The sequence below is a fragment of the Triticum urartu genome, chromosome 5A (genome assembly GCF_056163025.1).
Source record: "Triticum urartu cultivar PI428250 chromosome 5A, HENAU_Tu73, whole genome shotgun sequence".
NCBI lineage: Eukaryota > Viridiplantae > Streptophyta > Magnoliopsida > Poales > Poaceae > Triticum > Triticum urartu.
Genome location: NC_141877.1, coordinates 140,373,906 through 140,398,500, shown reverse-complemented (window position 1 = coordinate 140,398,500; position 24,595 = coordinate 140,373,906). Strand labels below are relative to the sequence as shown.

General features: G+C 55.9%; 1 protein-coding gene across 1 annotated transcript; it reads left to right on the top strand.

Moving 5' to 3' along the window:
- Positions 1–17,967: 17,967 nt before the first annotated feature.
- On the top strand, positions 17,968–21,034 carry LOC147970607 (uncharacterized). Its single transcript, XM_087523511.1, has 4 exons — positions 17,968–18,133; positions 19,073–19,983; positions 20,460–20,744; positions 20,900–21,034. The coding sequence occupies exons 1-4, from the start codon at positions 17,968–17,970 to the stop codon at positions 21,032–21,034; spliced, it is 1,497 nt and encodes a 498-aa protein (XP_087379637.1).
- Positions 21,035–24,595: the final 3,561 nt, after the last annotated feature.

Sequence of the window (24,595 nt, the reverse complement as noted above, 5' to 3'; positions counted from 1 at the left end):
AATCCGGCTCCTCGGAGTCATGGGCCATGCGGAGTGCGGGGCTGGAGTTTGGCTCAATCGCCTCTGAGATCGCAGCCCCTGAGGCAGCGTTCAACCGCTGATCCTCGATCGACGCAGTAGGCTCCGAATCAATGGTCGGAACCGATGCGTGTGCGGCCTCCAAGGCGTTGTTCGGCGGCAGAGCTATATCATGCCCATCGAGACAGTGCGGTGCGCTTGGCTGTGGCTCGAATCCGTCGAAGATCAAGTCCCCGCGGATGTCGGCCGTGTAGTTTAGGCTTCCAAACCTGACCTGATGGCTAGGGGCGTAGCTTTTGGTCTGCTCAAGGTGGCCAAGCGAATTGGCCCGCAGTGCGAAGCCGCCGAAGACGAAGATCTGTCCGGAGAGAAGGGTCTCACCCTGGACTGCATCGTTGTTGATGATCGAAGGAGCCATCGGGCCTAAAAGCGACGACACAGAGGAACTCTCAATAAATGCACCAATGTCGGTATCAAAACCGGCGGATCTCGGGTAGGGGGTCCCGAACTGTGCGTCTAGGCGGATGGTAACAGGAGACAAGGGACACAATGTTTTACCCAGGTTCGGGCCCTCTTGATGGAGGTAAAACCCTACGTCCTGCTCGATTAATATTGATGATATGGGTAGTACAAGAGTAGATCTACCACGAGATCAAGGAGGCTAAACCCTAGAAGCTAGCCTATGGTATGATTGTTGTATCATGAAGTTGTCCTACGGACCAAAATCCCCCGGTTTATATAGACACCGGAGAGGGTTAGGGTTACACAAAGTCGGTTACAACGGTAGGAGATCTTGGATATCCGCATCGCCAAGCTTGCCTTCCACGCCAAGGAAAGTCCCATCCGGACACGGGACGAAGTCTTCAATCTTGTATCTTCATAGTCCTGGAGTCCGGCTGAAGGTATAGTCCGGCTACCCGAACACCCCCTAATCCAGGACTCCCTCACTCATCAATACGGATGTGGGTAACCCAACCGCGCCACTTATCATGGCGCTTGGGAGGCAAGCGAGTTTTACTAGGCTGGTGGGGACGCATAGTCGCGTCCGCCCATATAAGGGGATAAGGATCCACCTTTTTACCTACGCCTTCTTCCTCCTTTGCCTATCCATCTTCTGCGCACCCGAGCTCCAGCGCCCAAGCCCGCACTTCCTACCTCAACCTTCTCCAACAATGTCCGGAGCGGGTGGCAAGTGGATGGCCTCCTCCGTCACGGAGGGCCATGTCAAAAAGCTAAGGAAGGCCGGATACTTGTCCAAAGACATAGCGCACCGGCTTCCCGAGGAGGGGCAGCTTCTCCCCACCCCAAGACCCCATGAGAGGGTAGTATTTCTTCCCCACTTCCTCCGCGGACTGGGTTTTCCTCTCCACCCATTTGTCCGCGGACTCATGTTCTACTATGGCCTGGATTTCCACGATCTGGCCCCGAACTTCATCCTCAATATCTCGGCGTTTATCTTCGTGTGCGAGGCCTTCCTCTGCATCCGCCCCCATTTCGGCCTCTGGCTCAAGACCTTCAACGTCAAGCCAAAGGTGGTGCGCGGCAACCAGGCGGAGTGCGGAGGTGCCATGGCGGGAAAAATAGCCAACGTCCTATGGCTCGAGGGCTCCTTTGTGGAGACCTTGAAGGGGTGGCAGTCAGGGTGGTTTTACATCACCGAGCCACGCGATCCAAAGTGGATCGCAGCCCCTGAATTCCGATCTGGACCCCCTACGTGGCTCACGTCCTGGAAGGAGACGGGCTTGTCGTGGGGCGACGAGGAAGAGGTGACCGGACTGCAAAAATGCATCTAGTCCCTGGTGAACAAGCAGCTCAAGCTTGTCAACGTAGTCCAGGTCATGCTCGTCCGCCGGATCCTTCCGTGTCAAGAATGGGACTTCAATTTGTGGGAGTTCAACCCGGCGCAGCACCGAACTCTGAGCAGGCTCTTCAACACGACGTACGAAGATGTCTGGAAGGGGCTAACCAAAGGCGCCGAGGCTCCCACATCCGCCTTCGAAGACCGCGGATTCAGCTCGCAGCGTCCTGCTGGCGAGGTGAGATATTTTCATCTTTTACAGGATGTTAAGTATTATTCATAGTTTGACTCTATGCGGGATCTAAACTCCCTTGCCTTTGACAGGATTGGCAGGCGACGTCCAGACTGATTAACTGTCCGGCTCCCTTGCCTGAAGACCCAGCCCCTGCTCTCCTAGTGAAGCTGCTGGTTCTGGCACCTTACGTGGTGCCGGAGAAGAAGGCCAAGAAGAAGAAGGCCACGGGGACTCGAAAGAGTTCCCGGCATATGGTGGTGTCGGACTCGTCGTCCGACAAGTCCGAGACGCACTCCTCCCGTGAAGATGAGGAGGAGGAAGAAGAAACCTCTCCCCCTCCAGTGGGGAGAGGAAAGAAGAGGAAGGCCGCCCCAATAGGGGAGGCCGAAGGGTCCAAGAAGAGGAAAACCCCTCCGCCGGACTACGCCCCCGACGCCGACGAGGACGAAGAGGAGTGGCCGGACAGGGCCAAGCGTCCAGCGAAATCGTAAGTGTTCGGATACTAGAGTAACTCATGATATTCCTTTTGTTGCACAACTTTCCCTAATGTCGAATATGATCATGCAGCCCACCCAAGGACGGGCTCGACGATTCGTCGAGCGGCTCCCTGGATTCATCGGACGTGAATTCAGTTCCGCCCGCTGCCTCCCCCTGTGCCGCGGATGACGCCGAAGTGGCGTCGCGACAAGCTCCGGGGCAAGAGGAGGTGGTCTAGGAGGAGCCGTGAGGCGACCTCCCGGACTCCAGTAGTGAAGGGGACAAGACCCCCAGGGCTCCAAGTCCGGCTTTAAGCCAGACACCGCGCCGGAATCATCAACAGTTCCGGACCGTGGCAGGCAAACTCCTGCCAAGAGGAGCAAGCCTATTGAGCCGGCGTCCTCCATCCAACCGGAGGCGCCAGACAATCTGCTGGAGGTGCTTAAGGGCGCCTCCATCGACGAGGAGCATCGTACCATCATGATTACGGTGGTCTAGAAGGTTTGGTCCGCCAAAAGCGGACTGACTGAAGCTTGTGCTAGCCTTCTAACAGGCTTCGAGGTAAGTAAAAAATATGTAAAAATATTACCGCATAGACAGTAGCCCCTGATGCTCTGTTTGGCGTTCGAAAGAAAAGTCGAATAGAGGATCTATTAAATATCGCAGGAGTCTAACTAAAAAGGAGTCAATATACATATGCAGGCTTCGTTGCTGGCCACCGCCGCACTGACTGCGGAGGTGGGTGCCCTGAAGCAGGGCCTCGAGCGGACCGAGCAAGAGCTCGGCCTTGCCAAACGGCAGCTCGAGGAGAAAGAAGGTAAGAGATACCTTATAGAAAAAATGCCTATAAGAAGACGCAATTGCAAAAAATGACAGGAGTATACTGCTTATTTGTAGGGGCCACAACTGAGGTGGCGACCCTCAAGCAGGCGCTGTCCGAGGCCGAGAAGAAAGCGGCTACGGAGCGCACCGAGCGGGAGAAATTTGAGGCGCAGGTCGGCGAGGTGCAGCAAGACCTTCAGGCTCTCATGAAAAAACATGAGAGTTTGGAGCTCGACTCGAAGACGCGAGCGTCCAAGCTTGCTGCGGCCCTTAAAACTGCCAAATCTGCGAAGGTCGAAGCCCAGAAGGCCCTCTAAGAATTGGATGCGGTGAAAAAGATAGCGGCGGGTAAGGCATTCTCTATGCAAAGCAGACATATAAAAGTAAACTACTTGTTACTTAACCGAATCCGGAGCTCTCCAAGGGCATTCGCAGATCTTCCCCGCAGCGCATCTGATGCCGCCGCATTCTACCGAGCCGAGGAAGGCAGCTCGACGGAGAAGGTGTTCTGGTCTCAGTACGCTGAGGCCGGACATCCTGTGCCTTTGAGCGACCAGCTGAAGCAGCTGGTCGAGCTCCACAAGGCGACCGAACAGGCCCTGAAGGGCTTCATAGTTCGGCTGTGGCCTGGAGAGGCCCTGCCTGGGAGCTACATCAGACTGGTGCAGCGGCTGGTGGAGGCTTGTCCAAGGCTCGAGGTCATCAAGCGCTCCGTCTGCATCAAAGGTGCCCGTAGGGCCCTTGCCCGTGCAAAGGTGCACTGGGGTAAGCTGGACGGTGAGAAGCTTGTGAGGGATGGGCCGCCACCGGGGAAGGAGCATCGCAAGCCCAAGAACTATTACAAGGATGTTCTGGCTGGTGCCCGCCTTATGGCAGATGAATGCACCAGGGATGTAATTTTTGAATGAACTCGCTCGTGTTATCCTGTGCGCTGAAAACTTGTTCATATGCGCTAAGCAATGCTTGTTGAATTTAAAATATTACTTTCTGTGCGGCCGTTTATCAAAAAATTGAGAGATGGCCAGTCATCGGCTTCTGCCCCCATGCCACTAGTGCTGGGGTGTTCGGGATAAACCTGAGCGCTCTTTTTCCCATGATTGGGTCCGTCGAGGGAGGCGCTCAGCACAACGAACAAGGCAATCGGACTATAATGCTTGAACACTCTCACTTAGCCATAGAACTCTATAATTTTAAATTTCGGCGAAGCCCCTAGTATTCGGAAGACCGAGTTCGGGGCGCTATCCACGCCTTGGCCGGACAAAGCCGGTTCCTCGCTCGAAGCGGCATAAATCTTTAACGACTCGAAAAACCTCTCGAACAGCGACCGGTCTCTCGCCTCATCATGACAGTCAGTTTTAGCTTTCTCTACTGAGGTGCTCAGCCCAGCTCAACTGGGGCACAATCGTAGTAGTTCTCCTAGTGCTACCTTAGCCGATATAGCGGAATGTAAGGCACCAAAACATAGGAGCCGGGCAAACCCAACTATTGACCCAAATCATGATTCGGAGCCGATGCATATAGTGCTATAAGTTCGGGGTGCCGCATTTGTGAAAGTGTACGGACTTCTCACGCCATATTGATGGGTACTGAAGCCCCTGGCGTATTTTTTCCGTACCACAATGTACGGATGCAACATGTTATTAATAAACATATATATAAAAAGAGGGTAATGCAAAAAATAGACAAAAAGCTATGCATTGTTTATAGAAAGGCTGCTATGAAAGCGGAACGATACAAATAGTGCGATAAGCAAAAGAAATTGGACTATTAAACATGTCCTGGCCAAGGGCAGGCCGCGGAATTGTATCAAAAAACAGGTATACCGCTCGTAATAGAGACCACCTGGGAGTTCCATAATGCGGCGTGGCTTGTCTGCTTTCCTGGATCTTGCATCGTTTGTGCGGCAGTTGAATTGCCGAACGGGTCGTCCGAAGTATGGAGTCATGAGAGTAAGAGAGAGAAAAAAAGGAATCCGGCAACCCCTGGTGCGGTTTAAGCCGTTTTTCGGGCGTGCCATGATAGTGCCCCTTCCCCTGTGCCCATGGTATTTTAAGAGCGTAGTTATGTACGCGAAGCACTGGTTTTGCTATATCGCGAGGGCGAGGGTTGGGGCCGCATTGCTACGCTAGCTCAGAACGTGCCAGGCAGTCTTGTTGTAGGGTACTCCGGGCGCGCTTGACAGTGTCCAGCTTTTTGAAGGCCGAACTGGAGAACTGCCTAGAGAAGCTGCTTTGTACTTCTGCTGCGAGCGCTGCCATGTGCTCCTCCGTTCGGAGGGAGCGTTCGGTGTTCCCATTGACCGTGATTACTCCTCTAGGGCCTGGCATCTTGAGCTTGAGGTATGCATAGTGCGGTACCACGTTGAATTTTGCGAATGCGGTTCGCCCGAGCAGTGCGTGATAGCCACTGCGGAACGGGACTATGTCGAAGATTAACTCCTCGCTTTGGAAGTTATCCGGAGATCCGAAGACCACTTCCAGTGTGACTGAGCCTGTACAGTTGGCTTCTACACCTGGTATGACGCCTTTAAAGGTCGTTTTGGTGGGCTTGATCCTCGAGGGATCTATGCCCATTTTTCGCACTGTATCCTGGTAAAGCAGGTTCAGGATGCTGCCACCGTCCATGAGGACTCTTGTGAGATGAAATCTGTCAATGATTGGGTCTAGAACCAATGCGGCGAAGCCGCCGTGACGGATGCTAGTGGGGTTGTCCCTTCGATCAAAGGTGATCGGACAGGAGGACCATGGGTTGAACTTTGGGGCGACTGGCTCTATCGCATATATGTCCCGTAACACACGCTTCCGCTCTCTCTTGGGGATGTGGGTTGCGTATATCATGTTCACCATCCGCACTTGTGGGGGAAATCCCTTCTGTCCATTGTTGTTCGGTGGCCTGGGCTCCTCCTCGTTGTCGCTATACAGCCCCTTGTCTTTGTTTTCGGCTCTTAACTTGCGTGCCTGCTTGAACACCCAACAATCCCTGTTGGTGTGATTGGCTGGCTTTTCGGGGGTGCCATGTATCTGGCACAAGCGGTCGAGTATTCGGTCCAAACTGGACGGGCCCTGAGTATTTCTTTTGAATGGCTTTTTCCGTTGACCGGAGTTGTAGCCTCGGAATTCGGCATTAACTGCCGTATCCTCGTTGCTATCGCTGTTAACGCGACGCTTTTGTTTGTTCCGACAGGACCTGTCACTTTTGTCCTTGGTATTCGAATTACCAGGGTTCTTGGTTATGTTGTTGCTGCAAGCTAGCCAGCTATCTTCTCCCGCGCAAAAGCGGGTCATGAGTGTCATGAGGGCTGCCATAGATTTCGGCTTTTCCTGTCCCAGGTGCCGGGCCAGCCACTCGTCAAGGATATTATGCTTGAAGGCCGCTAAGGCCTCTGCGTCCGGACAGTCGACTATCTGGTTTTTCTTTGTTAGGAACCGTGTCCAGAATTGCCTAGTCGATTCCTCTGGCTGCTGAGTTATGTGGCTTAGGTCATCGGCGTCCGGTGGTCGCACATAAGTGCCCTGGAAGTTGTCAAGGAATGCGGCTTCCAGGTCCTCCCAAGAACCGATTGAGTCTGCTGGAAAGCTGTTAAGCCAATGCTGGGCCGGTCCCTTAAGTTTGAGTGGGAGGTATTTGATGGCGTGTAGATCATCACCGCGGGCCATGTGGATATGAAGGAGATAATCCTCGATCCATACCGCAGGATCTGTTGTGCCATCGTACGATTCGATGTTTACGGGTTTGAAGCCCTCAGGGATTTTATGATCCATTACTTCATCTGTGAAGCATAGTGGGTGTGCGGCGCCTCTGTATTGGGCTATATCACGACGTAGCTCGAAGGAGCTTTGTCTGTTGAGTTCGGCCCGGCCGGATTCATTGCATCCGGAGTGACGATCACCGTCACGTGCCGTGGGGCGCCTACGCGATCCGTAGATTGATCTTGTTTGCCTTGCCTTGTCCTCCAGTATGTCGCGCAGGTCAGGCGCATTTTCCCGTGCCTTAGTATGCTTGATGCGGCGCCGGGTCATGGCTTGAGTGGAAGGCCGAGAGGCCTCTCTATCGCGGCCACGAGGTGGCCGGTCGGCCACGTCATGCGCTAGTGATGTAGGTGCTTCCTCCTCTAGTCGGGGTAGCAGCTTGCGCTTTGGGTAACTCTTGGAGGGGCGTTCGAGTTCATACTCTTTGGCCGCAAGGACTTCAGTCCATCTGTCAGCTAGCAAATCTTGATCAGCTCTAAGCTGTTGCTGCTTTTTCATGAGGCTGCTTGCCGTGGCCATAAGCCTGCGTTTAAAACGCTCTTGTTCGGCGAGATCCTCTGGCACGACGAATTCGTTGTCGTCGAGGCTTGCCTCGTCTTCGGAGGGAGGCGTATAATTATCATCCTCAACCTCTTGGTCTGCCGCCCTCTCGTGAGGGCTGGCTTCTCTGTCCTCCTATGCTGAATCTTGCCGGAGGGGGTGTCCTTCGGCGCTATCCGGAGTAGTATTATCTCCCGTGCCGGAATCACTGTTTTTGCTTTAGCGGGATTTAGAGCGGCACCGCTGACGCCGGCGCTTGGGCTGTTTCTTAGAGGTATCGTCCCCCGCTGTTTCATCTCCATCTCCATCCTTTGGAGTGTCCACCATATATATGTCATATGACGAGATGGCCTTCCAGCACCCTACAGGTGCTGGTTCTTGTTCGTCTCCTGCATCGTCGTCCATGCCATCGATGTCTTCGGAGTTGAAGTCAAGCATGTCGGTTAAGTCGTCGACAGTGGCTACGAAGTGGGTGGTGGGTGGGTTTTGAATTTCTTCATCGGCCGTATCCCAACCTTGTTGACCGTAGTCCGTCCAGGGATCTCCTGATAAAGAGAGAGACTTTAGGGAATTCAGGATGTCGCCGAAGGGCGAGTGCTGAAAGACATCCGCGGCGGTGAACTCCATTATCAGCGCCCAATCGGATTCAATTGGCAAGGGCGCGGGGGGCTCGGAGTTCAGAGAGGAATCCGGCTCCTCGGAGTCACGGGCCATGCGGAGTGCGGGACTGGAGTTCGACTCGATCGCCTCTGAGATTGCAGCCCCTGAGGCAGTGTCCAACCGCTGATCCTCGATCGGCGCAGTAGGCTCCGAATCAATGGTTGGAACCGATGCGTGTGCGGCCTCCAAGGTGCTGTTCGGCGGTAGAGCTGTATCATGCCCGTTGAGACAGTGCGGCGCGCTTGGTTGTGGCTCGAATCCATCGAAGATCAAGTCCCCGCGGATGTCAGTCGTGTAGTTTAGGCTTCCAAACCTGACCTGATGGCCAGGGGTGTAGCTTTCGATCTGCTCAAGGTGGCCAAGCGAATTGGCCCGCAGTGCGAAGCTGCCGAAGACGAAGATCTGTCCAGGGAGAAAAGTCTCACCCTGGACTGCATCGTTGTTGATGATCGAAGTAGCCATCGGGCCTAAAAGATACGACACAGAGGAACTCTCAATGAAAGCACCAATGTCGGTGTCAAAACCGGCGGATCTCGGGTAGGGGGTCCCGAACTGTGCGTCTAGGCGGATGGTAACAGGAGACAAGGGACACAATGTTTTACCCAGGTTTGGGCCCTCTTGATGGAGGTAAAACCCTACGTCCTGCTCGATTAATATTGATAATATGGGTAGTACAAGAGTAGATCTACCACGAGATCAAGGAGGCTAAACCCTAGAAGCTAGCCTATGGTATGATTGTTGTATGATGAAGTTGTCCTACGGACTAAAACCCTCCGGTTTATATAGACACCGGAGAGGGTTAGGGTTACACAAAGTCGGTTACAATGGTAGGAGATCTTGAATATCCGCATCGCCAAGCTTGCCTTCCACGCCAAGGAAAGTCCCATCCGGACATGGGACGAAGTCTTCAATCTTGTATCTTCATAGTCCTGGAATCCGGCTGAAGGTATAGTCTGGCTACCCGAACACCCCCTAATCCAGGACTCCCTCAGCGGGTAAGGCATTCTTTATGCAAAGTAAACACATAAACGTGAGTTACTTGATACTTACCCGAATCCGGAGTTCTCCAAGGGCGTTTGCAGATCTTCCCCGAAGTGTATCCGATGCCGCCGCATTCTATCGAGCCGAGGAGGGCAGCTCGACGGAGAAGGTGTTCTGGTCTCAGTATGCTGAGGCCGGACACCCCGTGCCCCTGAGCGACCAGCTGAAGCAACTGGTCGAGCTCCACAAGGCGGCCGAACAGGCCATGAAGGGCCTCCTAGTTCGGCTGTGGCCTGGAGAGGCTCTACCTGGGAGCTATTTCGGGCTGGTGCGGCGGCTGGTGGAGGCCTGTCCAAGGCTCGAAGTCATCAAGTGCTCCGTCTGTATTGAAGGTGCCCGTAGGGCCTTTGCCCGTGCTAAGGTGCACTGGGGCAGGCTGGATGCGGAGAAGTTTGTGAAGGATGGGCCACCAGCGGGGAAAGGGCATCGCAAGCCCGAAAATTACTATAAGGATGTTCTGAAGGGTGCCCGCCTTGTGGCGGATGAATGTACTAGGGATGTAATTTTTGAGTAAAACTCGCTCGTGTTTGTCCTGTGCGCTGAAAACTTGTTTGTATGCGCTGAGCAATGCTGCTTGAATTTAAAATATTACCTTCTGTGCGGCTGTTTATCAATACTGAGAGATGGCGAGTCGTCGGCTTCTGCCCCCTTGCCGCTAGTGCTGGGGTGTTCGGGGATAAACCTGGGCGCTCTTTTTCCCATATTTGGGTCCTTCGAGGGAGGCGCTCAGCCCAACGAACGAGGCAATAGGACTATAATGTGTGAACACTCTCACTTAGCCATAGAATTCTATAATTTTAAATTTCGGCGAAGCCCCTAGTATTCGGAAGACCGAGTTCGGGGCGCTATCCACGCCTTGGCCGGACAGAGCCGACTCCTCGCCCTAAGCGGCATAAGTCTTTAGGGACTCGAAAAAACCTCTCGAACAGCGACCAGCTCTCGCTTCATCATGACAGTCAGTTTTAGCTTTCTCCACTGAGGTGCTCGGCCCAGCTCAACTGGGGCACAATCGCAGTGGTTCTCCTAGTGCTACCTTAGCCGATATAGCGGAACATAAGGCACCAAAACATAGGAGCCGGGCAAACCCAACTATTGACCCAAGACATGATTCGGAGCCGATGCATATAGTGCTATAAGTTCGGGGTGCCGCACTTGTGAAAGTGTTCGGACTTCTCACACCATATTGAGGGGTGCTAAATGCCCCTGGCGTATTTTGGCCGTACCAAGTTGTAGGGGTGCAACATGTCGTTAAGGAACATTTATTTATAAAAAGATAATGCAAAAATAGACAAAAGCTATGCATTGTTTATTAAAAATAGCTGCGATCAAAGCGGAACGATACAAGCAATGCGATAAACGAAAAGTTGGACTATTTAACATGTCTGCTCTAGGGGCAAGCTGCGGAATAGTATGCGAAACAGGTATACTGCTCGTGATAGAGACCACCTGGGATTTCTGTAATGCGGCATGGCTTGTCTACTTCCCTGGTTCTTGCGTCGTTTGTGCGGCAATTGAACTACCGAACAGGCCTTCCGAAGAGTAGAGTCCTGGAGGTAAGAGAAAAGTAAAAAATCGGCAGCCCCTGGTGCGGTTTAAGCCGTGTTTTGGGCGTGCCGTGATGGTGCCCCTCCCCCTATGCCCATGGTATTTCCAGAGCGTAGTTATGTACGCGAAGTACTGGCGTCGCCTTTTTGCGAGGGTTGGGGTTGGGGCCGCATTGCTACGCCTGCTCGAAACGTGCCAGGCGGTCTTGTTGTAGGTTACTCCGGGCGCGTTTGACGGTGTCCGGACGTTTAATGGCCGGACTGGAGAACTGCCTGGAGAGGCTGCTTTGTACTTCCGCTGCAAGGGCCGCCGTGTACTCCTCCGTTCGGAGGGAGCGTTTGGTGTTTCCATTGACCGTAATTACTCCACGAGGGCCTGGCATCTTGATCTTAAGGTACGCATAGTGCGGTACCGCATTGAATTTGGCGAATGTGGTTCGTCTGAGCAGTGCATGATAGCCATTGCGGAATGGGACTATGTCGAAGATCAATTCCTCGCTTCGGAAATTATCCGGGGATCCGAAGACCACTTCAAGTGTGACTAAGCCTGTACAGTTGGCCTCTACACCTGGTATTACGCCTTTAAAGGTCGTTTTGGTGGGCTTAATCCTCGAGGGATCAATGCCCATTTTTCGCACTGTATCCTGGTAAAGCAGGTTCAGGCTGCTGCCGCCGTCCATGAGGACTCTAGTGAGATGAAATCCGTCAATAATTGGGTCTAGAACCAATGCGGCAAATCCGCCATGACGGATGCTAGTGGGATGGTCTCTTCGATCAAAGGTGATCGGGCAGGAGGACCATGGGTTGAACTTTGGGGCGACTGGCTCTACCGCGTATACATCCCTTAACGCGCGCTTCCGCTCCCTTTTGGGGACGTGGGTGGCGTATATCATGTTCACCGTCCGCACTTGTGGGGGAAAACCCTTCTGTCCATTGTTGTTCGGCGGCCAGGGCTCCTCGTCGTCATCGCTATGCATCCCCTTGTCTTCATTGTCGGCGCTTAACTTGCCTGCCTGCTTGAACACCCAACAATCCCTGTTGGTGTGATTGGCCTGCTTTTCGGGGGTGCCATGTATTTGGCACAAGCGGTCGAGTATTCGGTCCAAGCTGGACGGGCCCCTAGGATTCCTTTTGAATGGCTTCTTCCGCTGACCGGATTTAGAGCCTCTGAATCCGGCATTAACTGCCGTATCCTCAGCATTGTCACCGTTAATGCGGCGCTTCTGCTTGTTGCGACGCGACCTGCCACTAATGTCCCTGGTGTCCGAACGACCAGGGTTCTTGGTCATATTGTTGCTACGAGCGAGCCAGCTGTCTTCTCCCGCGCAAAAGCGGGTCATGAGTGTCGTGAGTGCTACCATAGATTTCGGCTTTTCCTGTTCGAGGTGCCGGGCCAGCCACTCGTCACGGATATTGTGCTTGAAGGCTGCTAGGGCCTCAGTGTCCGGACAGTCGACTATTTGATTTTTATTTGTTAGGAACCGTGTCCAGAATTTCCTGGCCGTTTCCGCTGGCTGCTGAATTACGTGACTTAGGTCATCGGCGTCTGGGGGTCGCACATAAGTGCCTTGGGAATTGTCGAGGAATGTGGTTTCCAGGTCCTCCCAACAACTGATTGATCCTGTTGGCAAGCTGTTGAGCCAATGCCGAGCTGGTCCTTTAAGCTTGAGTGGGAGGTATTTGATGGCGTGAAAATCGTCACCGCGGGCCATGTGGATATGAAGGAGATAATCCTCGATCCATACCGTAGGGTATGTTGTGCCATCATATGGTTCGATGTTTACGGGTTTGAAACCCTCGGGGATTTGATGATCCATTATTTCGTCAGTAAGCACAGTGGGTGTGCGGCGCCTCTGTACTGGGCGATATCATGACGTAGCTCCAATGAGCTTTGTCTACTGTGTTCGGCCCTGCCGAATTTGTGGCTGGCGTGACAGTTACCGTCTCGAGCTGTGGGGTGCCCACGCGATCCGTAGATCGATCGTGTTTGCCTTGCCTTGTCCTCCAACATGTCTCGTAAGTCCGGCGCATATTCCCATGCCTTGGTACGGGGTGCGGCTTGAGTGGAGGGCCGGGAGGCCTCTCTGTCGCGGCCACGAGGTGTCCGTTCGGCCACATCAAGTGCTTTGTCCTCTAATCGGGCTAGCAACCTGCACTTTGGGTAACTCTTGGAGGGGCGTTCGAGTTTATGCTCTTCGGCCGCAAGGACTTCAGTCCATCTGTCGACCAGCAAATCTTGATCGGCTCTGAGCTGTTGCTATTTTTTCTTGAGGCTTCTTGCCGTGGCGATAAGCCTGCGTTGGAAACGCTTTTGCTCAACGGGATCCTCTGGCACGATGAATTCGTCGTCGTCGATGCTTGCCTCGTCTTCGGAGGGAGGCATATAATTATCGTCCTCGACCTCTCTGTCTACCGCTCTCTCATGAGGGCTGGTTTCTCCATCCTCCTGTGCTAAACCTTGCTGGAGGGGGTTTTCTTCGGCACTCTCCGGAGTATTATTATCTCCCGTGCTGGAATCACCGTTTTTGTGTTGGCGGGATTTTGAGCGGCGCCGCTGACGCCGGCGCTTTTGCTGTTTCTTGGAGGGGTCATCCTCCGCTGTTCCATCGCCATCTCCCTCTTTTGGGGTGTCCACCATGTATATGTCATATGACGAGGTGGCTTTCCAGGGCCTAGTAGGCGCTGGTTCTGCATCATCTCCTTCATCGGTGTCCATACCGTCGATGTCTTCGGAGTCGAAGTCAAGCATGTCGGTTAAGTCGTCGACAGTGGGTGGGTGGTGGGTGGGTTTTGAATTTCTTCATCGTCCGTACCCCAACCTTGCTGACCGTAATCTGGCCAGGGCTCTCCTGATAAAGAGAGAGACTTCAGTGACTTCAGGATATCGTCGAAAGGCGAGTGCTGAAAGATGTCCGCGGCCGTGAACTCCATGATCGGCGCCCAATCGGATTCGATCGGAAGGGGCGCGGAGGGTTCGGAGTCCGGCGAAGAATCCGGCTCCATGGAGTCACGAGTCTTGCAAAGTACGGGGCTGGTGTTTGGCTCAACCGCCGTTGGGATCACAGCCCCCGAGGTGGCGTCCAACCGCCCATCCTCGATCGGTGCGGTTGGCTCCGAACTAAGGGTCGGAGCCGATGCGGGTGCGGCCTCCAGGGCACTGTTCAGCGGCAGAGCTAGATCATGCTCGTCGTGATAGTGCGGCGTGCTTGGCAGTGGTTTGAATCCGTCGAAGATCAAGTCCCCGCAGATGTCAGCCGTGTAGTTTAAACTTCGGAATCTGACCTGACGGCCAGGGGCGTAGCTTTCGATCTGCTCTAGATGGCCAAGTGAATTGGCTCGCAGTGCGAAGCCGCCAAAGACGAAGATATGTCCGGGGAGGAAGGTCTCACCCTGGACTGCATCGCCATTGATGATCGTAGGAGCCATCGGGCCTGACAGCAACGGCACAGAGGAACTCTCAATGAAAGCACCAATGTCGGTGTCAAAACCGGCGGATCTTGGGTAGGGGGTCCCGAACTGTGCGTCTACGCCGGATGGTAACAGGAGGCAAGGGACACGAAGTTTTACCCAGGTTCGGGCCCTCTCGATGGAGGTAAAACCCTACGTCCTGTTTGATTAATATTGATGATATGGGTAGTACAAGAGTAGATCTACCACGAGATCAGAGAGGCTAAACCCTAGAAGCTAGCATATGGTATGATTGTTGATGTGTATGTTGTCCTACGGACTAAAACCCTCCGGTTTATATAGACACCAGAGAGGGTTATGGTTACATAGAGTCGGTTACAATGGTAGGAGATCTGAACATCCGTATCGCCAAGCTTGCCTTCCACGCCAAGGAAAGTCCCTTCCGGACACGGGACGGAGTCTTCAATCTTGTATCTTCATAGTCCAGGAGTCTGGCTGAAGGTATAGTTCGGCTATCTGAACACCACCTAATCCAGGACTCCCTCAGTGAGGTCCTGTACCTCCTTAGGCTGGGGGTCCTCAGGAGCTTGGTCGTCTGTTTGGGCAGCCAGGGCCTCAGGAGCGCTGTCCTGAGGAGCATGGTCATCTGCTCGTGCCGCTGTGGCCTCAGGGGAGCCGTCTTGAGGATGTGCCGTCTTGACCGGGTGCGCCCTTGGCCTGATGCTCCTCCCAGACCGCCACCAGCGCTGCGCTGGCAGAGTGAGGCGTGGCGGCCAGGTAAAGCACCAGGGGATCAAGGGGACGCAACGCTACCATCACCGGTGGGCTGGTGAGGTATTTCTTGAGGTCTTGGAATGCCGCGTCAGCCTCCGGAGTCCACTCAAATGACCCCTTCTTTTTCATCAGCTTGAAGAATGGGAGTGCGCATTCCCCCAGCTTGGTGATGAAGCACCCAAGCGAGGTTACGCAGCCTGCCAGCTTTTGCATTTCCTTGAGAGTTTGTGGCGGGCTCATCATTTCTATTGCCTTGACATTCTCTAGGTTTGCCTCGATTCCCATGTGCGACACCAGGAAGCCCAACAGCTTGCCGGAGGGGACGTCAAACACACATTTCTCTAGGTTGAGCCGCGGATCCACCTTGCACAAAATGGCAAATGTTTCTTCCAGGTCCTCGATAAGGGTCCTTGCCTCGCAAGACTTCACCACTATGTCATCGACGTAGGCCTCGGCGTTCCTCCCAAGCTGTCGGCCTAGAGCGATGTGCATCAGCCACTGGAAAGTCGCTCCAGCGTTACGCAGCCCAAACGACATGCAGGTGTAGCAATACACCCCGCATGGGGTTAAGAAGGCTGTCTTCTCGACGTCTTACACCGCCATGTTGATTTGGTGGTAGCCTGAGAAGGCGTCCAGAAAGCACAACAGGTCGCATTCGGCGGTGGAGTCGACGATCTGGTCAATGCACGGAAGCGGGAAGGGGTCTTGAGGGCAAGCCTTATTGAGGTTGGTGAAGTCGACGCACATGCGTTCCTTCCCGCCTTTCTTGGGGACAACGACTGGGTTCGCCAGCCATTCCGGGTACCGCACCTCCCAAATGACACCAGCTTCTTATAGTTTGCGTGGTTCTTGGACGATGAATGACTGCTTCTCTGTAGACTGCCGCCGCACCTTCTGCTTCGCTGAGCACGCGTTGGGGCACACCCTCAGGTGGTGCTCGATTATCCCCCTCGGGATCCCGACCAAATCCTTAGGCTCCCATGTGAACACATCCTTATTCTTGCGCAAGAAGCTGACCAACGCCTCCTCTTGATTTGAAGGGAGGTCGACACCTATGGTGAAGGTGGCGCCCGACGCCCCGTCCTCATCAACTGATACTTGCTTCATCTCGGCGTGATCTTGGGAGAACAACTACTTCTTCTTTGCTGATGCAGCCCCCGAAGCCTCTGGGGCTCCTTCCTCACCTGGCCGCGCGGAAGCCGCGGTCCTGAAGGCAAGCTTGAGGTCCAACAAGGCTTCCTTGGTGTACCGGGCCATAGTGAGGACGCTGCTGCTCCCGGGCATCTTCATGAGATTGTAGGCGGGGTGGGTCGCTGCCATGAACTGGGCCAAGGCCGGGTACCCGAGGATGGCGTTGTAAGGGAGGTTGATGCGAGCGATGTCGAAGTCGATGAGCTCGGTTCAGTAGTTGTCGCAGGTGTCGAAGGTGAGGGTAGGCGGATCTGCCCCAGGGGGCAGGTGGAACCGTTGACGACCCCGGAGAAGGGCTTGGTGGGGCGGAGCCTGTCAGCGTCCTGGGAACGGGGGTACCCAGACTTTCCTGCCTGCGGCCTAGGGCGTGGCTCATACAGCGGCTTGGTGTGGCCCATCTTCATCAGCAAACACTCAAGACCCTCGCGAGGGGCCAAGCCTCGCGGGGCGGACGACACAAGACCTCCTCAGGGGCAGCCTCACTAGGCTGGCTAGTGAGGAGCGGAGAGATCAAGGCGAGGGGCACCTTGTGAGGTTTTCGTGACGTGAGCCATGACGACCAGGGCCAGGCGGGCGCCAGCGGGCGCAGAGTACCAGTTGCCTCTTTGGGGCTAAAGAGGCAGGCGCAGGCGAGGAGTCCCGAGGCATCGGGCAAAGGTTTCCATATTGGTGCAACGAGACCAAGACCAGCAGGACGATAGACGGAGCCGACGACGACGTCACCACCAGAGCCTTTGGCAGGCGAAGACCACCTTTTGTCATGATAGCTCGTACTAGTTGTCCCCCTTCAAATTGGTTGTTGTGGAATCCCTTCCCGCCTAATATTTGGGAAGAGGACCCGGGCCCCTATAAATAGGACTAGCCACCACCATAGGAGAGGGGGGAACCTCATCAGATCTGGAGAGGAACCAGACCATCCACACACACACACAAGATCATTGAGCTCAAGAACACCCCTCCTCGGGAGGCTGTTCTTCCCTTGTACTTGTTCATCCCCAGCCTACAAGGCAATCCACCACACCACACTGGAGTAGGGTATTACACTACATCAGTGGCCCGAACCAGTATAAACTGTTGTGTCCCTTGTTCCTCGGGTTCGGCGAGCTAGGCTTTGAGATCATTGCGAGAGTGTGAGCTATGGGGAGAGAGATCTTCATGCGCACCCCAGTGTTCGAACCTCAAGGGTTTGCCGGAACCCGTAATCCGACATTTGGCGTGCCAGGTAGGGGTGCGTTGAAGTTTTGCCCCTCCACCGGCTCCACCTCTCCGCTTTATCCCCATGGCCAGCGCTGCTCCTCCGACTGGATTGACGGGTGACCACGGCGGCGCTAGGGGGCTTAGGGGCTTCACCCCCGCCTTGCGGCAGGTGCGATGGCCACACAAGTTCAAGCCGGAGATGCCGCCTCGCTACAATGGCGCGGCGGATCCGTCGGCCTTCCTGCTGGCATACGAGGAGGCTGTCCTGGAGGCTGGAGGCGATGACAAGGTCATGGCCAACTGGTTCCCCATGGCCCTCACTGGCGCGTGACGCGCCTGGCTTCTCAACCTGCCAGGATCCTCTGTGGCTTCTTGGGAGGAGCTGCGCGGCCTTTTCGTCGCACCCTTCGCAGCACCGGTGCCTGTCGCATTGCGGCTCTCCTAGGCGGCTCACAAGCGCCGCCCTCGGACCGCCACACCAAGCAGTTCTTCCGCCAGATCGGTGCCGCCTCTATGCAGCGGGGAGCCCCTCCGGGATGGGCGGCGCCCAAGGCCGACCTCACCTTCGACTCAGGGGATCACCCCACCACCACTACTGGCTCGGGTGCACTCCCAATGCTCTGCACGCCCACCATCTGCAACGTCGCCATGACCAAGACTCTCATTGACGGTGGAGCAGGTCTCAACATGCTCTCTGTGGAAGCTTTCAGCTTACTTCACGTACCGTATAGCTGGCTCCGCCTCACCAAGCCTTTTTCCGGAGTCGGCAGCGGGTCCACCAGCCCCCTGGGGCAAATACACCTTCCGATCACCTTCGGTATCCGGGACAACTACCGCTCCCAACTCGTCGACTTCGACATCGCCCGCATCAACCTCTCGTACAACGCCATCCTCGGGTACCCTGCCTTGGCTCAGTTCATGGCAGCGACCCATCTGGCCTACAACCTCATGAAGATGTCGGGCAGCAGCGGCATACTCACCCTGGCCGGAGACACCAAGGAAGCTCTAGCGGCCCTCAAGCTTACCTTCAGGGCCGCAGCGGCAGCGCGCCCGACCGACGAAGCCACCCCGGGGGCTAAGGAGGTCGCGCCGGTGAAGAAGAAGCAGTTGTTCACTCAAGACCAAGCCGAAACGAAGTAAGTGCCGGTCGAGGAAGGTGGACCCTCGGGAGCCACCTTCACCATAGGCGCCAACCTCGACCCAGATCAAGAGGAGGCATTGGTGAAGTTCTTGCACGTGAACAAGGAGGTATTCACCTGGGAACCCAAGCAGCGGGTAGGGGTCCCAATGGGGGTAATCGAGCATCACTTAAAGGTGTGCCCCAATGTGCGCCCTGTGAAGCAGAAGGCGCATCGATAGTCCATGGAGAAGCAGTCCTTCATCGTCCAGGAAACTCGCAAGCTGGAGGCGGCAGGTGTCATTCATGAGGTCTGATACCCGGAGTGGCTGGCAAACCCTGTCTTCGTGCCAAAGAAAGGCGGGAAGGAACGCATGTGTGTTGACTTCACCAACCTCAACAAGGCATGTCCCCAAGACCCATTCCCGCTTCCGCGCATCGACCAGATCATTGACTCCGCCGCTGAGTGCGACCTGCTGTGTTTCCTAGACGCGTTCTCAGGCTACCACCAGATCAAGATGGCAGTGGAGGATGTGGATAAAACCGCCTTCCTGACCCCGTGTGGGGTGTACTGCTACACATGCATGCCGTTCGGACTGCACAACGCTGGGGCGACCTTCCATCGGCTGATGCACATCGCCCTGGGTCAGCAGATCAGGAGAAACACTGAAGCCTATGTCGACGACATTGTGGTAAAATCTCGGGAAGCGAGAACCCTGGTTCAGCACCTGGAGGAGACCTTCGCTAGCCTGCGAAGGGTGGATTTGTGGCTCAATCCGAAGAAGTGCGTGTTCGGTGTCCCCTCCGGCAAGCTACTGGGTTTCCTCGTGTCTCACAAGGGGATCAAGGATAACCCCGAAAAGGTCAAGGCAATAGAAGAAATGAGCCCACCACAAACTCTCAAGGAAATGCAGAAGCTTGCAGGTTGCGTGACCTCGCTGGGGCGCTTCATCTCCAAGCTGGGGGAGCGCACCCTCCCGTTCTTCAAGCTGATGAAGAAGAAGGGCCCGTTCGAATGGACCCCAGAGGACGATCTGGCGTTCCAAGACCTCAAGAGATACTTGACCAGCCCGCCAGTGATGGTCGCGCCTCGCCCCCTCGAGCCCCTGGTGCTCTACCTGGCTGCCACGCCCCACTCCGCTAGCGTGGCTCTTGTGGCTGCCCGGGAGGAGCGCCAGGCCAAGAGCCCGCCGAGCAACGCTGCACCTTCAGCGGGTACGATGCGGCACCAAGGCAGTGCCACCAAAGCCACGACGGCATCAGCTGACGATCAGGTCTTGCAAGACGGCACTCTCAGGCCTGAGGAGGTCCTGATGGGCGACCGGGCCCCTGAGGTTCCCCGACCTCAGGGGGCACCACAGCCTCTGGAGGACACAGGTTCCATCGACGCTCTCGCCCTCGTCGAGCACCCAGTATACTTTGTCAGCATTGTGCTATGGGACGCGAGAGCACGGTACCCAATGTCGTAGAAGCTCTTACTCGCACTCCAGGTGACCTCACACAAGCTACGCTATTATTTCCAAGGCCACCCAATCAAGGTCGTCTCAGCCTACCCCCTGGAGAGAGGGTGCTCCGGAGCTCCAATGCCGCGGGGAGAGTCGCTGAATGGAACATTGAACAACAAGCATTTCAGCTCGAGTTCAGCACAACCAGGGTCATCAAGGGAGCCGCCCTAGCCGACTTCATAGACAAATGGACCGATGCCCCGGAACCTAAAGTTGGCAAAAGCCTATCTCTCTCACCAGGAGGTGAAGCACCAGAGGGTTGGGTCATGTACTTCGACGGCGCTTTCGCACGATAAGGCACGGGGGCTGGCGCTGTGCTCATCTCGCCCACCCAAGACAAGCTATACTATTTCGTGTAGCTCTGCTTCTGGTGGGGTGAGAAGGTATCCAGCAACATTGCGGAATATGAGGGGTTGATCGCTAGCCTCAAGGCCGCCGCAGCCTTGGGGGTGAAGCGTCTCACCATAAAGGGTAACTCACAGCTTCTCGTCAACTTCTCCAACAAGGCGTACGAACCAAGGGACGAGCATATGGAGGCATACCTCATGGAGGTGCGCAAGATGGAGAAGCAATTCCTAGGCCTGGAGCTAGAGCATGTGCCACGCGGCACCAACAAGGAGGCCGACGAGATCGCCAAGAGGGCATCAGGCATCTACCCCAAGAACCAGGTGTCTTCGAAGAGCGACTCTTCAAGCCTTCGGCGACCCCCGCGGCCATGGAAACTACATCATCTCGAGAGGAACTCCCCCAGCCACCAGCCTTGGGAGCCCCCGCTTGTGGTCCGACCTCAGGAGCACGCCTGCTCCTGGCGCTCGAGCCTCAGGAGGGGTGCTGGACCGAGGAGTTCAGGGCATATCTGGTGCATGGGACGCTGCCCGAGAAGGAGGAGGACGCGGAGCGTGTGGCCTGGCAGGCTACGGCGTACTGCATCCAGGATGGCGAGCTGTACAGAAGATGACCAAATGATGTTTCCTTGCGATGCATCTCTAGGGAGCAGGGGAACGAGCTGTTGGCTGACATACACGGTGGAGACTACGGGCATCACTCATCGTCACGTACCCTGGTTGGCAAGGTGTTCCGCAGCGGGTTCTACTGGCCCACGGCACTCAACGACGCGACTGAGCTGCTAAGGTCCTGCGAGGCCTGCCAGTTCCATGACAAGCAAATTCACCAGCCGGCCCAGGGCCTCCAGACTATCCCACTCATGTGGCCATTCGCGGTTTGGGGGCTGGACATCCTGGGTCCATTCCCGCGAGCGCCTGGGGGCTACCGCTACCTCTACGTCGCCATTGACAAGTTCACCAAATGGGCAGAGGTGGAAGCCGTCTGCACCATCCCGACCGGGTCAGTAGTTAAGTTCATCAAGGGCCTCGTAAGCTGGTTCGGGGTCCCTAACCGCATCATCACCGACAACATCTTGCAGTTCACTAGCAATCTCTTCAAGACCTATTGTGCTAACCTTGGAACACAGATTTGCTACGCTTCGGTAGCACACCCCAGGAGCAATGGCCAAGCTGAGCGCGCCAATGCCGAGGTCTTGAGAGGCCTCAAGACCCGGACCTTTAAGAAGAAGCTCGAAACCTGCGGCAGGGGCTGGCACGACAAGCTCCAGTCTGTGCTGTGGTCCATCCGCACCACCGCCACCAAGACAACAGGCGAGACCCCGTTCTTCCTCGTCTATGGAGCAGAAGCGGTTCTCCCTCACGAGGTCAAGCATCGCTCCGCGCGGGTCCTGGCGTTTGATGAGACACAGCAGGACGCCATGCGGGGGATGGATCTTGTGCTAGGGGAGGAACGCCACCGTGAAGCCTCGCTCCAAGTGACAAGATACTAGCAGGCGCTGTGACGGTACCACTGTCGCAGTGTCCGCTCTAGGACGCTCAAGGTGGGCGATCTCGTCTTGAGGCAGGTGCTCTCTAGGGAAGGGCTGCGTAAGCTCTCACCCATGTGGGAGGGCCCATTTAGGATTTCCCGCATCTCTAGGCCTGGCGCCGCGTGCCTGGAAACGTGGGACGGGATCCCCATCCAGAACGCCTGGAAGATCCAGCGCATGTGGAAGTTCTACCCATGAAGCAAGGCCTAGTGCCTGTGAAGCTCTCCGCTCGTGACACTTCCACATAATAATGAGTGAGGCTGTACACGCCCCAGAGTCTCTGGAGTGCCACCCTCGGGCCTCGGGGGCTCCCTCCCACGACCTAGTGGCAGCACCTATCTCCGCGCTGGTGAGAAGACTAGACTAGGTGCCAGATGCGACTGTTCATTTGCTTTCTATAGTTTGCTTGCCCCTTTTTCCTTTAATGAAATTTGGAGTTCTGGAATTTCTCGATGGTTTGGTTGAACCCCCCTTTTTCTTTCTGATTCTTCCCTCAGTTCTTTGGTTTTCGCCAAGGAGGGCGGCAGTTGCCCGACGCTCTCCCCCGCACGCCCCACGAGGGGGTTGGACAGGTAGTATGCGCGTGCACACTCCCCTGGTCTTCGTGAGGCGTTCTCGTCTGAGCTTATGATCGGCGCATCCCCTTTTAGTCCGTGCCCCATGGGTACCGTGACGTGGTCCGTTTGGCCATAACCAGCCCATACTCGAGGCCTCCCGCAAGAAGGGTTAAGGATCTCTTAACGAATTTTTGCAGCTTCGCTATATCACCCGAATCAACAGTGGGGAAGCCCCACCAGGTGCCCAGAGACGCGCGCCCTCATGAGGTCAAAACTATCCCGGACGCATCGAGCTAAGTTACCCCTCTACATCCGTATAAGGCATGGATCTCACAACACAACCCGGAAGCAATAAACACACCACAAAAGCAACATAAGCACCATGGTTCATTACACGCCCTCGCAGGGCCCCATATTCGTTTCTAACAATGCAGGGGAAAGGGAAGGAGAGGACAAGAAAAAGTGGCTCCTACGACGCGGCTACTCACGAGGATCATCCCCTCGTACTCAGCCAGAGCCCTCCTCGCACTTCACCAGGGCGCGACGATGCGATGACCCGACACCGTTCCTACAAGCGAGCCCGACGGTGTGGCCGCTGGTCGTAGCCGCTGCTGCTGGAGCTTTCCTCGGAGGAGGAGCTGCCGTAGCTGGGCGAATCGTGGCCGCCGCCGAGGGCTAGGTCACCCTCAAGCTCATCACGGCCATCACCAAGGCCAAGCACCTTTCCACCGTCGTCGTCTTCAGGGCAGCATCCAGCACAGCGACCGTCTTCCCCGAACACCCTCACGAAGAGGGTCGCTGCGCCGTCGTACTTGAAGTGGAGGGTGCACTGCCTACCCAGGCCGCGTGTGGGGGCGAACGTCTGCTAGCCGCGGGCCAGGGCTACGTTGCCCGTCGCAGAGATCTCCACCGCGACCCACGAAGCCTTGCTGCACCAATCGTCAGCGTGCAACCAGAGGCCACCGGGACCTAGGGCCGGCAGTTCGCTGACGAAGGAGGGCAGAAGTTGAAGCCAAGTGCCGGCCGGGTTCTCCGACCACACGACAAACTCCGGCAGCACCTCCGACGAGTGGAAGCGTGGCCGAGGAGGCCGTGCGACCATGGTGTGCCTCACTTCATTGACAGGGCTGCCGCGCCCTAGGCGTCACCCGCCGCGTGAAGAGGCGTCACCGCGGCCACCGGCAATGGGGCCAGACCCTGGGGGAGTTTGCCAACATCCACGAGGGACCACAGTAGGGGTCGCGGCGCACTTGGAGGGGCGACCATGCCCCCTCTTAGGCGGTGGCGAGCTAGGCCCCTCCTGGCGAGCTTTCCCCTTCTCGGCAGCCGAGAACCTCTTCACCGGCGCCATGAGTGTCGCTGCCGGGCAGCGGAGCAAGAAGGAAGAAGAAGAAGCGGGCAGAATGGAGGAAGGGATGAGCGATGGGGGCTCCCCCCTTCCCATTTATAGCCAAGGGCAGGCCAACTGCTGGCCTCCACGATCTAAGGTAATGATGACATTTTTCTGCATGCAACAGGGACTCGTGAAGTCGGGCAGTTGCCGAGGCAGCATGGGGAAGCGGAGACGCCCACGTCCTGTCAATCGCCACGCGTCAATCAAGGCCGCAGGCTGTTAGGGCCTGAGGCGCTCCGCACATGACCCTTGGCTTCGCCTCAAAGCCAAGTACGAGCATGCCTTGGGCCCGGGGGCTACTGTCGGCATCCTGAGAACAGGGGTACCTAGACTTGCCTGCCTACGGCCCAGGGCGTGGCTCATCGAGCGGCCTGGTGTGGCCCATCTTCATCAACAAACACTCAAGACCCTCGCGAGGGGCCAAGCCTCGTGAGGCGGATGGCACAAGACCTCCTCAGGGGAAGCCTCACTAGGCTGGCTCGCGAGGAGCGGAGAGATCAAGGTGAGGGGCACCTCGTGAGGTTTCCGTGATGTGAGCCATGAAGACCAAGGCCAGGCGGGCGCCAGCAGGCGCAGAGTACCAGTTGCCTCTTTGGTGCTAAAGAGGCAGGCGAGGAGTCCCGAGGCATCAAGCAAATGTTTCCACATTGGTGCAATGAGACCAGGACCAGCAGGACGATACGACGGAGGTCATCA